At 35.7% G+C, this 15,274-nt stretch overlaps 1 protein-coding gene across 1 annotated transcript; it reads right to left on the bottom strand.

Moving 5' to 3' along the window:
- Positions 1-4,722: 4,722 nt before the first annotated feature.
- On the bottom strand, positions 4,723-15,248 carry LOC125668096 (BRISC and BRCA1-A complex member 1-like). Its single transcript, XM_048901875.2, has 7 exons — positions 15,036-15,248; positions 13,403-13,461; positions 12,790-12,910; positions 10,370-10,476; positions 10,110-10,233; positions 9,529-9,615; positions 4,723-6,629 (listed from the first exon to the last, which is right to left on the bottom strand). The coding sequence occupies exons 1-7, from the start codon at positions 15,228-15,230 to the stop codon at positions 6,447-6,449; spliced, it is 876 nt and encodes a 291-aa protein (XP_048757832.1). The 5' UTR covers positions 15,231-15,248; the 3' UTR covers positions 4,723-6,446.
- Positions 15,249-15,274: the final 26 nt, after the last annotated feature.

Raw genomic sequence — 15,274 nt, 5'->3', positions numbered from 1 at the left:
TTTACAGAATGAATATACAAGTATTGAATAAGTAAACGTGGATCGAATAAATAACGAAGGCCAAGGTCATCTCAGTCAGTGATGTCAAAGATGGCCTACTTCATGCACACTTTGGGCATCTCAGAGACGTCTGATTTAGATAGCAAGTATGTTGATTTCGTGCGTGTCTACATAAAACAACACATGGCAGTGTTAGTGTCACCGTTTCATGCGATGTCCTTCTGTACTCTATAGTCAAATACTTCGAGTTCGCAGGGTTTTCTTTTCAACTAGAATTTTTTAGATTAAATTTCCAAAAGTTTTGAACATATAGTTTGAATTGGCGCAAACAGTCTTCAAGATTTCAATCCACATGATGTTGTAAATAGGTGGTAGATCTCTGGACAGCGAGTACGCCGCACAAGTGTACCCTATGACCCTCACCATGCACCATGTATGTTGTCTGATAATTCATTAGATTTTAAATGAAAGAATTCGCAATCTTATTTTTATTATTGCACTTTAAAGGAGATTTTAAAAGATTTCCCCTATATTTTGATAAAGAGACATGCTTGTTTTCATAAATTCATGTAAAACAGCAATCGATTGAACAATGCTAGTACATTGTAAAAGCTCAATTTTGCTAGTTGGAAAATAATCCACTAGCTAAAATTTGCTAGAAGTGAAAAAAGTAAATTTCGCTCCCTGATTGGTAAGTATCACTATGGGTATGATTGGTGAGTTTGGGTATGATTGGTGAGTTTGAGTATGATTGGTAAGTATGGGTATGATTGGTAAGTATGGATATGATTAGTAAGTATGGGTATGATTGGTGAGTATGGGTATGATTGGTGAGTTTGGGTATGGACATGATTGGTAAGTATGGATATCATTGGTGAGTATGGGTATGATTGGTGAGTTTGGGCATGATTGGTGAGTATGGGTTTGATTGGTAAGTATGGGTATAATTGGTGAGTATGGGTATGATTGGTGAGTTTGGGTATGATAGATGAGTTTGGGTATGATTGGTGAGTATGGGTATGATTAGTGAGTATGGTATGATAGGTGAGTATGATTGGTGAGTATGGATATGATTGGTGAGTATGGGTATGATTGGTGAGTATAGGTATGATTGGTGAGTATGATTGATGGGTATGATTGTTAAGTATGGGTATGATTGTTAAGTATGGGTATGATTGGTAAGTATGGGTATGATTGGTGAGTATGATTGATGGGTATGATTGGTAAGTTTGGGTATGATTGGTAAGTATGGGTATGATTGGTGAGTATGATTGATGGGTATGATTGGTAAGTTTGGGCATGATTGGTAAGTATGGGTATGATTGGTGAGTATGGGTATGATTGGTGAGTATGGGTATGATTGGTAAGTATGGGTATGATTGGTGAGTTTGGGTATGATTGGTGAGTTTGGGTATGATTGGTGAGTATGATTGATGGGTATGATTGGTAAGTATGGCTATGATTGGTAAGTATGGGTATGATTGGTGAGTATGATTGATGGGTATGATTGGTAAGGTTGGGCATGATTGGTAAGTATGGGTATGATTGGTGAGTTTGAGTATGAATGGTGAGTATGGGTATGATTGGTGAGTATGGGTATGATTGGTGAGTATGGGTTTGATTGGTGAGTATGGGTATGATTGGTGAGTTTGGGTATGATTGGTGAGTTTGAGTATGATTGGTGAGTATGGGTATGATTGGTGAGTTTGGGTATGATTGGTGAGTTTGAGTATGATTGGTGAGTATGGGTATGATTGGTAGGTATGGATATGATTGGTGAGTATTGGGCATGATTAGTGAGTATGGGTATGATAGATGAGTATGATTGGTGAGTATGGGTATAATTGGTGAGTATGGGTATGATTGGTGAGTATGGGTATGGATATGATTGGTGAGTATAGGTATGATTGGTAATCATGGATATGATTGGTGAGTTTGGGTATGATTGGTGATTTGGGTATTATTGTATGGGTATAATTGGTGAGTTTGAGTATGATTTGTGAGTTTGGCTATGATTAGTGAGTATGGGTATGATTGGTGAGTTTGGTTATGATTGGTGAGTATGGGTATGATTGGTGAGTTTGGGTATGATTGGTAAGTATGGATATGATTGGTGAGTATAGGTATGATAGGTGAGTTTGGGTATGATTGGTGAGTATGGGTATGATTAGTGATTTGGGTATGATAGGTGAGTTTGGGTATGATTGTTGAGTATGGGTATGATTGGTGAGTTTGGGTATGAATGGTGAGTTTGGGTATGATTGGTGAGTTTGGACATGATTAGTGAGTATGGGTATGATAGGTGAGTACGATTGGTGAGTATGGGTATGATTAGTGAGTTTGGGTATGATTGGTGAGTTTGGGTATAATTGGTGAGTTTGAGTATGATGGTGAGTACGGGTATGATTGGTGAGTTTCGGTATGATTGATGAGTTTGGGAATGATTGGTGAGTATAGGTATGATTGGTGAGTATGGTTGATGAGTTTGGGTATGATTGGTGAGTTTGAGTATGATTGGTGAGTTTGGATATGGCTGATGAGTTTGAGTATTATTGGTGAGTTTGGGTATAATTGGTGAGTTTAGGTATGATTGGTGAGTATGGGTATGATTGGTGAGTTGGGGTATGATTGGTAAGTATGGGTATGGCTGATGAGTTTGAGTATGATTGGTGAGTTTGGGTATGATTGGTGAGTTTGAGTATGATTGGTGATTTGGGTATGATTGGTGAGTACAAAGTTTCAAATGTATCATGTAAGTCATATATCAGAAGTGTTCACAAGCTATTTTAACATTCTCCACCTATCTTCGAACCACTATAACTTTTTGAAGAAAAAAATTGGATCCTCCTGTCCCACCAAAATGCACATCTACAAATGGCAATGAAGCATTGCACAAAGTTTCAAATCTATCAGATAAGCCATCTAGGAGAAGTGTTCACAAGCTATTTTACAGCCTCCACCCCACTTAGATCCACTATACCTTGTAGGAAAATAATTGGATCCTCCTGTCCCGACAATATGCACATTTACAAATGACAAAGAATCATTGTACAAAGTTTCAAGTCTATCCGATAAGCCATAATAAGAGGAGAAGCAGTCACAAGGTTTTATCAGACGGACAGAAAGTACAAAAACAATGTCTCGCCCTGGAAGAGGGGAGACGTAATTCTTCTCCACCAGTTTGTCCAAATGTTACTGCAGGTAGTTTACAAACTTATCAATTGTGAAACAGAACAACCTGGTATTTTCTAACATTGATCAAGACAACCAAGGTTTACCAATGGCAACTAATAGCTAGTACATGTATTTGAAATTCTTAATCATAACAATAGAACTGAATAATAAACATAAATCAGAAACTTCTATTCTAAGAAATGCAGTGATTGGTTACACTAGGTTAGGGCGCTCATTTCCGAACCTTAAGGTGCCGGGTTTGATTCTTGATCAGCTACAGCAAACCTCATACAGATAGTCACTGTTCCTTTGTCTTGTGCTCAACATTATAAGTGATAGTTACAGATCTTTCACATATAACCTTAAATTCATCAAAAAGATTCAGCAAGGAAACTTCAAGGTCACAAAAGGATAACCTCTGTCACTTTTCAGATCCAAAAGTCAAGGTTACCACTTCATATAAGGCACTTGTAACAAACTGTTCTTGTATGATATATCTAATATTGTGAATTAGGAACCTCAAACCTCTGAAGTGTGAGTGAAACCCCTGGTATAAAAAATCATCTAGTTGTGGTTAGCTAGGCTTGATCACAGGTGGCTATATAAATCTGTTGGTGGAGCACCTGACTAGAGTCTAAGTTTAAAACCTGATCTGGTCCATAGCATATTCACCCTTCCTGTTACATTTAGTACTGGAGACCACTCCTTGGAACTGATAAGTGAAATGCCTGCCACAGGATAAAAGTGTTAAATTGTGTTTCTCTGAAAACAAAGACACGGAAAAAGGAATGTGGCAGCCAGTCGGGGTGGATCACTGGTGTCAGATAGCTCCGTTAGTAAAGCACCTGCTTAGAGATTGAGGGGCCAAAGTCAGATCCTTGTCTGGTCTACTGCATTTTCTCCCTTCCTATTACAACATTATTGCCATGACCTTAAAGGGACTGGTTCACGATTTTTGAAAAAAATATTTTGCATTTTTGATGTTAAACATTAAAAATATAACTCATTTAATGTTGACAGCCAAAATTTTGACCTTCTGAATGCAAGAATAAAAGCAATATTTTAGCCTTAAATCTGTGTTATGTAAACAAAGACTCGAGTCTTTTTATGTAAACAAACAAACCAGTGAAATATTAATTTTGTAATATAAAGCATCTTAATTTTGCATAGTCACAAATTTTAACTTTTAGATGACACATTTTACCCAAAGAATGCTTGAAATGTGAAAAATATAATAAACGTAGATCGATATCCATTTCTTTTGAAAATTTCGTAAACAAAAAATACCACAATCTTTGTTTACAAACAAATAACAAACTCTCTAAAACGAGCGTCTGTGATAATGTTTAACCTTAATTTTTATGCGAAATCCTTTAAACACTTTAAACAGTAGATTTTGATCATTAAAAGTGAAAAACAAAATTTTGGGGAAAATTGTGAATCAGTCCCTTTAATTAAGGAATAGTGTTCTGATTAAATCATCATGGGGGGGGGGGGGGGGGGGGGGGGGGGGCAACTCTTTATTCCTGACAGTCATCTGAACTTCCATTTCAATTGTTTTGAATCTTTAATTCATTAATACATGTACATACAATACAACAACTGAAACATACAAATGAATGTGAACATCTTTATGAGTTACTGTACCTGGATTTACTGTAAACGTATTATATTTGGCGTGTACGATATTTGGCGGAAATCGTTTTTCAACAAGTTAGCGAAGATTTGATATAGCGCATTCCTGAATTACTTTAAACATCTAGATTTACGGATGGCATTTAGCGATGTACTTGATTTAGCGGAAGCTGAGTTCCGCCAAAGGCGCTAAATAGAATACACAGCCAAATGTAATACATTTACAGTATTTTAGCAGGATTTGTATTTTAGCCATTTTGGCGGTGAAGCAAGAGTATTATTTTATGGTTGTGCTAAAATATGAAAAATCTATTTATCCATTATCAAACAGAAAACAAGCTCTAAATCAAGATTATGCCTAATGGTGCTTTAGATTTAATTATGCTAATCTTTAAATACGCTGAATACGCTAAAATAAGTACCGATTCAATACAACATTACAGGAACCCTATATTAACACATGTATGAAAATGCACTGATGATTACAAAATGAAATTACTTGATTCCAGTTGCATGCAACAAACACATTAGACTTAAACTTCAGCTTTTCTGATCACAAATTCTAACTTCAGCGATCAGACTTTTGTTCTCTGTGAATATATCATCAGATGACTCTAGCACTTCGTTTTCTGTATCACAAGTTTAATCTTCCGTACTGCTTTTGAGTAAATATTTTAGCAGGATTCATATTTGAGCAGTTTTGGCAGTGAAGCAAGAGGAGCTATTTCTGGTCTCACTGAATTATGAAAACATTCATATATCCATTCAAAGATGTACTAAATCATCATCAAACCAAATAGTGCATCAACTTTAATTGCACCAAATTTTAGATATCCTAAAATAAATACATATATCGTATATTCCTAAATTCTTTAAAATCAGTAGAAATTTTTAGTTGCAAAGTATCATAAAGTGTTAAATGTATTCTAAAATATGAATTGTATTTATCACCATAAGATTTAAGAAATCAATTATAGATTAATATCCATTCAATATTTTCCATGACTTCAATTCATTTCCAGGTCATCATATATTTATCAGAGGTCATAATACATCAACCAGGGATCATTATACATTTATCCAAGGTCATTATACATTTATCAGAGGTCATTATACAATTATCAGAGGTCATTATACATTTATCAGAGGTCATTATATATTTATATCAAAGGTCATTATATATCTATATCAGAGGTCATTATACATTTATCTGAGGTCGTTATATATTTATATCAAAGGTCATTACACACTTATCAGAGGTCATTATATATTTATATCAAAGGTCATTATACATTTATCTGAGGTCATCATACATTTATATCAGGCCATTATACATTTATCAGAGGTAATTATACATTTATATCAGGTCGTTATACATTTATCAGAGGTCATTGCACATTTATCAGTAGGGGTGGTGTACATGTCAATTGGAATGTTACCACAAGTTCGCTTCCGAGTTTCATTCGTTCTGCCGATATCCTGGGCTAGAGCCTGGCTTTAATCATAATACACGCTTAGTTATGAGATCAGTAGATCTTTAGCTGAACTTCACACGATCAATTCTTCCTTCCAAATCAACTACACTGAAGTTATATGAAAATCTCAGCTTTCAAAAAAGAAACAGCATATTCTCTTTATCAAGAAGTGGTAAGATCTGCTACATTGTGAAGGCGGTACGAAATCTCGCTTTGTAGAGGGCGCTGAAGAGGGTGGGCCAACAGCTGCGCCATCTGGTCATACAGGCGTGTTGGATTTCTGGCCGCCTCAAAGATGTAAGACATCCCCTTGTTATCAAAATCACACAAACGATCAAAGATCTCCTGCAATATTAATAAAATAACAAGTCTTTATCCAGAGTTGTCTGCTCTTTATCTTACACCTCTGTCCACACACTCTAATAATGTCTCAGCATTCTCATCTAAATATACATTCACATTGTTTAAGCACATCTAAACACACATTCACATTATTTTAGCACATCTAAATGCACATTCACATTGCTTTTAGCGCATACTCTCATACCCTGGGATTAGTTATGAAATATCATGTTTAGTGCTGAGCAATAGTCATAATCATCGAGAAATGGTGAAGCATGACCAATACATATCTTAATTATATTAGGGAAATTTGGGAAGTAACATCGTGAATGTCCCCGTATGTTCAAGACTGGAAAAGTTGTCAAATAATGATTTTAATCATGGCAATGGAAAAATGTGCCATCTGTGATCAGCATTGTGATTTATGAAAGGTGAAGATAATGAACAGAGATCAATCTCATAACTCCTATAAGCAATACAAAATAGATAGTTGGGCAAAAACAGACCCCTGGACATACCAGAAGTGGGATCAGGTGCCTAGGAGGAGTAAGCATCCCCCGTCGACCGGTCACACCCGCCGTAAGCCCTATATCTTGATCAGGTAAACAGATTTATCCATAGTTAAAATCAATGTGCCAAGAACAGCCTAACAATCGTTATGAAACACATCAGACAGCATTTGACCCAATGATAGGTTGTATTGGTAAACTAGATCATTATAACGACCATAGAATTTGCGAAATGCTAACTTTAAATGAGACTGTTGAAACCTCTGTAATATCAACTTGTTTGTCAGTAGACTGCCTCGATTTAAAAACTGATCATATGCAGAACAAGTTCTTACATATCAAATCAGTTCAGAGATATAAACACCATATGCAAGTGATGATGGAATATTACTACATAAATATGGGAAGTTGACGATGTGGAAGCTGAAATCATCTGGTTGGTCATAAAGTGGAGTTGTTAGTTTGCCGTTAATATCCATTTTCAATAAAATATCTGAGCATGAAGCAGATGTGGAGGACTCTGTGGTGTCTGTTATCTTGAGTTCACAGGGATATATCGAATCGACATATGAATGAAAATGATTATTGTTAATAGATAAAATGTTGTCGATATATCTAAATGTGGAGACATTGACAAGGCTGTACAGGTGTGTCCGGTATTACAATATAATGACAACTGTGGGTAGAGATTGAGCATTTTGATCCAAAAGATACAGAACAAGAGGTCCATGGGCCACATCACTCACCTGAGTCACCTTGGCTCATATTTAAAGATTTTTCCTTTTTATATATTTGCATGTGAAACTTTGATCCCTGTTGTGGCCCCAACCTACTCCCGAGGGCCATGATTTTTTCAAAATTGAATCTGGACTATGTCAGGAAGTTCATGTGAATGTAAACTTTTCTGGTCCCGTGATTTTTCAGAAGAAGATTTTTAATGATTTTCCCTATTTCTATGTAAAACTTTGATCCCCTATTGTTGCCTCATCTTATCCTTGAGGGCCATGATTTTAATAAACTTGAATCTGCCTTATGTGACGAAGCTTTCATGTAAATTTCAACCTTCCTGGCCCAGTAGTTTTTGAGAAGAAGATTTTTAAAGATTTTTCCCTATATATTTCTATGTAAAACTTTGATCCCCTATTGTCGCTCCAATCTAATTAAAATCAGATCCTAGAATATGCTCACAATCGCTACAATAGGATCTGACATAACCCCATAGGGGGTCATGTCCGCATGACCTTTCGCTTGGAATATTCATGAGAACTATCAGCCAGTCAGATTGCGCCATACAGACAATGATGGCTATTTAGGCGGTTCCTGGCAATTCGTCAACAAATTGCTGTAATCTCTCTCCCACGAAGTTTATTCCACACTGTAAAATTGTATATTTTCGCATAACGAATTTTAAGCTTTCGCAATAATGTCTAATTTATTCCGTTCATACAAACAACAAAACGTATGATATGAAATACACCCAAATTAAATTAATTGTGAATTCCAATTTATGTATGAATAGGGATGGGTACGATTTGAATAGTTTTCAAGATGGTTTATTTAAATAACGCAAGGAATATAACGCCAGTCGATGTAAACGGTGCATTGTGACGTCGCATTTAGCTGCGATGTGTTTTCTTTCAAACCAAAATTTCGCAGACATTTTCCTTGAATTATGAACACTGACGATTTCAAAGCCGACGCGCTGATTGGCTGACATAAAGTTCATCTGAACATGACCCCTAATTGGGTTATGTCAGATCTACTTAAGCAGAGTATACGGCGTATAAGAAGTCTGATTTTAATTAGATTGATTGTGGCCCCATCCTATCCTCCGGGGCCATGATTTTAACAAACTTGAATCTGCACTATGTCAGGAAGTTTTCATGTAAATCTCAGCTTCTCTGGCTCAGTGGTTCTTAAGAAGAAGATTTTTAAAGATTTTCCCTATATATTTGTATGTAAAACTTTGATCCCCGATTGTGGCCCCATCATACTCCCGGGGGGCCATGATTTTAACAAACATGAGTTTGCAATATGTCAGGAAGCTTTCATGTTTCAGCTTTTCTGGCCCAGTGGTTCTTGAGAAGAAGATTTTTAAATGACCCAACCCTATTTTTGCATTTTTGTGATTATCTCCCCTTTGAAAGGGACATGGCCCTTCATTTGAACAAACTTGAAAGCCCTTCACCAAAGGATGCTTTTGGCCAAGTTTGGTTGAAAATGGCCGAGTGGTTCTGGAGAAGAGGTTGAAAATGTAAAAAGTTTACAGACAGAGAGATGACGGACAGCAGGCGAACAGAAAAGCTCACTTGAGCTTTCAGCTCAGGTGAGCTCTTGAGCTTTCAGTTCAGATGAGCTAAAAATCACAAGATCACACAAAGCATTAAACTGACCTCACATCTGTTTTCTTCTGACTGTGGTTCATGGACGTACATCGCATCGAAGAAAAAATAGGGAGAACTGTCTAACTGACGGAAGCTCTGAAAAATTAACATAACCTCAGAAAATTTGATTGACAGAAACTCTGAAAAATTGACATTGACTCAGATAATCTGATTGATGTAAACTCTGAAAAATTAACTTTGACTCAGATAATCTTTTACTTCTATTTTGTTGTTATAACAGACCACACACAAATTCATGTTCACACGATTAGACATATACAAGTCATTTCGCCATATTAAGTACACACGTAAAATACGGAATCTACAATAGCATCTATTGGATAATGTTGACAAGTTGAAAATGTTAAGTTTTTTTATGCATGAAGAAAATTTGCTAAAAACAAAAGCGTTAGGATTTCCATTGATATGAAACATGATTGACATGCACATAAAGAAAATATGCAAAGCTCCATCATTTCTCACTACATTACTTCTTTATTGAAAAACTGAAAATTGGCCAAATATTCTGGACACCAAAATCATATGATACAAGGCATCTCTATGGTTACTGATTCGTGCTGAACACTTACATCTTTGTTCCTAAACTCTATGAGTCCGTTTGATCGTCCGTAGATAAACAACATGCGCACCACATAGGGAGGAGGAAGAATGGTGATATCTCCCTCCACCTCTGGTAATGGAACACACTGGTGGCTGAAACAAACAGAAGAGCCAAGATAAATTCTATTTGGCCATGACATTTACAAGTTATATATATAAATTTTTTGATATGGTTATTTACCCTCAACTTGCTAGTCAATCAAAATGCATCATTTTAGTTGTCTCTTACATGAGGTCAAACAGTGAGGCAGCATTGAAGGTCTGTAGCTCTACTGTATCTGACAAATCGTCTAATGCATTCATAATGGACCGTACATTTCCTGTAAAATCTTTCACCTACAAATAAAACAGATATAATGCAGACAGTGTACATATTGAATATGAATCATTAAGTGTGCAGAAAAAACCCCAAAAAAACCAAAAATAAAAGCGAATCTCTTTGTTTCCTTGGTTTCTATTTTATAATGTTAAAAAGCATTAATTATATATATGCACTACTCTGATATTGATTTACAGTCCTGCCATGACCCCTCCACCCCTAACCACCTGTTGTATCATCTCCCACGCTAAATACCCCTGTTTGACACAGTCCCTCATTTCCCTTTTATTACTATTTGACACATCTTATAAAAATTATTTTCCATTAAAAAATATATAGGAAATTCTAAATACTCCTTCACCACAGGATCAGTTCACACATTCAAACAGAAATGTAGTGGGTTTTAAAAGAGTAAATCCATTTTATAATCTATATACAGTCAAACCTTGTTATCTCAAACTCACTGGGACTGAGAAAAAACTTTAAGAGATTTCTGAGATTCGAATTATCGAGGGTAAAATACTTAAAGAATAAGTAGTTGGGACTTCTGAATCACTTCGACATATCCATGGTAGTCAAGATATCGGTGTTTGAGGTACCAAAGTTCAACTGTATATAATCAATATACAGTATCTAATTTTTGAAAATAGGTCAATTTGTGGCAGTTTGTGCCCTAACAGCAGAACTGTAGTTCTCTCAGAACATATTCTCATAGGGAGTGAAGCCCCCCAGAAGCTCCTGGGTTTTACCAATGAAATCACATATTTTTTGTGCATAGAAGCAGGATTTCTTGTAAATTTCCAAACCCTAAAAAATTCACAAAATTATTTCCAAAATGTTTGCTAATGCCAACTCATCATGTGTACTTGACTGACTTTGCATTCGTCAATTTTTTCCCGATGTTTCAACTGCATGGTAAATGTACGTTGATAAGAAAGAATATCCTAATCTGTCTACTACATGTACATATAATTATGATGTACATTAAAGTGATATTTGACATGATATTGATAATTTGAAATTCAACAAGCATTCTGAGAGTATTGCATGGCAATACATAGTCCCCTACCGGTTGCAAAAATTACTGTACCACAACATTATTCAAAGTTCATTATGTAGGTTATTGTAAAAAGGAAAATTGGGGAACCAGGATAGGAAATCAACTACTATTCGAGTAGAGACTAGACCAGGAAAAAAAAGACAAATTTATAATTAGGTTTAATTAGGTCTTTAACCAAGTCAATAAACTGTGACATGTAGGTGATCATGAATAATTTAGCTATATTGTTGTATTACTATGCTAGAAGTTTTAATGAGTGTAGTACTCTTATCTACAGAGATAAGAAATTTGGATGTAAACTAACAATTCATGCTATTTTTCTAAGTCCAAGGGCCATTACTTAATGAAAAATCAACGGACCGAGACGAAATTCAAACTTGATCTGTAACTTGTTATGACAAAGCAATATACCAAATATCAAATGAATATCTGCAAGCATAACCAAAAAAAGTCTGGAAAACTGATAATTCATGCTATTTTCCTAAGTCCAAGGGCCATAACTAAGTGAAAAATCAACAGACCGGGACCATATTCAAACTTGATCTGGAACTTGTTATGGCAAAGCAATGTACCCAATATCAAATGAATATCTGCAAGCACAACAAAAAAAAGTCTGGAAAACTGATATTCATGCTATTTTTCTAAGTCCAAGGGCCATAACTAAGTGAAAAATCAACGGACCGGGACCATATTCAAACTTGATCTGTAACTTGTTATGGCAAAGCAACATACCTAATATAAAATAAATATGTGCAAGAACAGAGAAAAAAAGTGCGGAAAACTGGACTGACGGAGCGCAAACCTAAAGTCCCCTTCGACTTCGTTGGTAGGGGGATAAAACAGGACTTTAAATTTGATTGAATGGACATTATGATGCTGATTAAATTATAAACCAGGACTATATAATGTAGTTATTTTTTAGGCACAAATATATTAGCGGCAAAGATCTATCTATCTCTCTCGCAAATGATGTGTATGCAGTTTTGTACTTGCATATAAACAGCCATGAAAAGCGAAGAAATAATTCAGGGTTACAAGAAGTGAGTGAAATGGTGGCATCGGAGGGTGTGTGTGTGTGTGTGTGTGTGTGTGTGTGTGTGTGTGTGTGTGTTAAATAAACTTGTCAGAAACATGCTAAATGTTCAGGTTTTCATGAATTGTGTGAATTTGGTAAAATCCCCGATTTTGATGGTTCTCTATGTTCATTCTTGATCACTGGAATTGTATAAAAATTTTAAAGAAATAAAAAAGGACCACAAATTAAATTTACCCATGATGCTTTGTCAAAAAGGTGGACCAATGCGAACTGGTGATTTCTGTTCAGTCGCTGTTTACTGTGGAGGAAGAACGACAGAGCTCTCCGCACAAGCTTCTTTGGGGTCCACTTGTCCCTGTAAAAAATCAAAGATCTATAATGTGGTGTGTCTATAGTGTGAAAATTAACAATCTATATAACAAACATTTACAACGTGCTGTGTTTATAGTGTGAAAACTTTACCAACTATACTATTTTTTCATTTCCAGCAGTCATTTCACTGGTTCATGATGGTACTGATTGAATGATGTGGTGAAGTAATTTAGATCACTCACTGGCAAAGACAAGTTGCATAACAATATCACATTTTCCATAATTTAAGGAAAATATTGCCCTGTTTTATTTTTGCCCTTATCCTAAATGAATGGTTTAAAACTAAGAGAACACTACTCATTACTTTGAAGCAGCAAAAATGGCTTCGGGCAGATTTATACCAGGGTGTAATCCTTTTCAATTGTACATGGCCAAATATACAAGGGCTGGAACCCTGTTACTGTGTAATGTAGACTTTAGTATTTGGCTTCACAGTAACTATACCCATACAACAGGTATACTCTACATATCTTACCCCGAGCGAGACCGGAATGAAACTTTATCCATTTCTGAGCTCATGTCCAAACATATTATCTGAAACAGAAATAAATCAATGCCTTTATCATAATACAACTCAAGTTCCATCTTACAAATATTCAATGCTTTTAAGGTATCAAAAGGCAGAAGTATCTAAAATTTACATAATGCTTTCACAGGGTACAGCTAATATAATCTATAATTTAACCTCTTAATTGTTTTTAACCACTATAACCTAAAATAGATATATATCAGATTTGGAAAATTTAACCCTTGAAAAAGAATACAATGATTGGTAATGGGTGCCGTGATGCATATCAAATCAGTTATCCTCACTGAGAAGATTTGTGGGTTTAACTATTGATAGAATTGATAAACAATACACACTGTGAGTACATTTCAAGCATCACAACCATCCTGGAAACCTTTTCAGTTCTATACACACTATAAAACTTCAGCGTACAAGGGGTACCTAGACATCCAGTGTCGTTTGTAGACTAACATAACATAAAACTCAGACAATGTACTTCACTGTCTACTTTTAAAGCAGACCTGATCAAAACACATCTTTTTAGATTAGCTTTTAATTTGTGATTTTTTTTTTTTACATACTTAGCTAGTGCTCTTACATTACAGCTCTTACAGTGCTGTTACATTTTTTTTACAAAAAAAAGAAAAGGGAAAAAACCTTCAGTTGCTAGTTGAACCATAGTTTGTTATCACACTTATGTCCTTTTCATGTATTTAATTATTCCTAAGGGTTGTTTTTAATGTTATTAGGTTAATTATATCATTACATTACATGTATTAGGCACTATATATCAATAATTATGCATTTTAATTCTGATATTATGAATATTTTATTCACATGTATGTGCACATTGATTTTATATTATCTTTCCTCTCACATTTGTAAAGCGCTTTAGAGAACTAATGTTGATAGGGTGCTATGTAAATCTTTTAATTACAATTACAACCTTTGTCCACTGTTAGTTATTTTTGGAGAGCGGTAGTGTCATCGTCGCAAACCACCTCTATTGTCCCCATTCACACTACTTCTGACTCAGTAAGCATGGTTATAGCGACGATAGGGTAGCATCAGAGGCATAGTTAGATAGAACATAGGCCTACGACAAAGAAAAGGATACAAGATGAAGCATTAGGCACAAGTACTTAATCAGATATTAATGAACTGATGATTGATTGAATCTTCTTTAACGTCCCGCTTGAGAATATTTTACTCATATGGAGACGTCACCACTGCCGATGAAGGGCTGCAAAACTTACGCCTATGCTTGGATCCTATGGCTATTGAACAGGGAGGGATCTTTATCGTGCCACACCTGCTGTGACATGGGACCTCTGTTTTTGTGGTCTCATTCGAAAGACCGCCCCATTTAGTCGTCTCTTACGACAAACAAGGGGTACTGAGTAACTATTCTAACCCGGATCCCCACGGGATATGAACTGATGAAAATAAAAATGGCCATGTACAGTGTGGTATAGCTAACAGTAGAAGGTATTGGAAGTTAATGATAAACACTATGATTCTTTTTATTAGTCCTATTATATTTAACTTCAAGAACCCAAATTAGAAGAGACTATAACAGTATAAGAGAGACTGTTCTCACTATTTTTTCTGGACAGTTAACACGGGGTAATATGGTGTCGTCTTGCGAAGAATCGCGTGATTTTACATCTTCATTAGAACTTCCTTCGCTTCTAGCCCCCGATTCCATTTCAATGATATCGTATTCATGAATGACACTCGACACAAGCCGGGAATAACTGTCTTGATCATGTCCACTTTCATTTTCGTCCTCCATGATTATAATCTCTAAGCCAACTTCACAATAAACTATCGGTAATA

The sequence above is a fragment of the Ostrea edulis genome, chromosome 4 (genome assembly GCF_947568905.1).
Source record: "Ostrea edulis chromosome 4, xbOstEdul1.1, whole genome shotgun sequence".
Classification (NCBI taxonomy): domain Eukaryota; kingdom Metazoa; phylum Mollusca; class Bivalvia; order Ostreida; family Ostreidae; genus Ostrea; species Ostrea edulis.
Note: the sequence above shows the minus strand (reverse complement) of the source record. Positions and strands in the feature narration are given on the sequence as shown.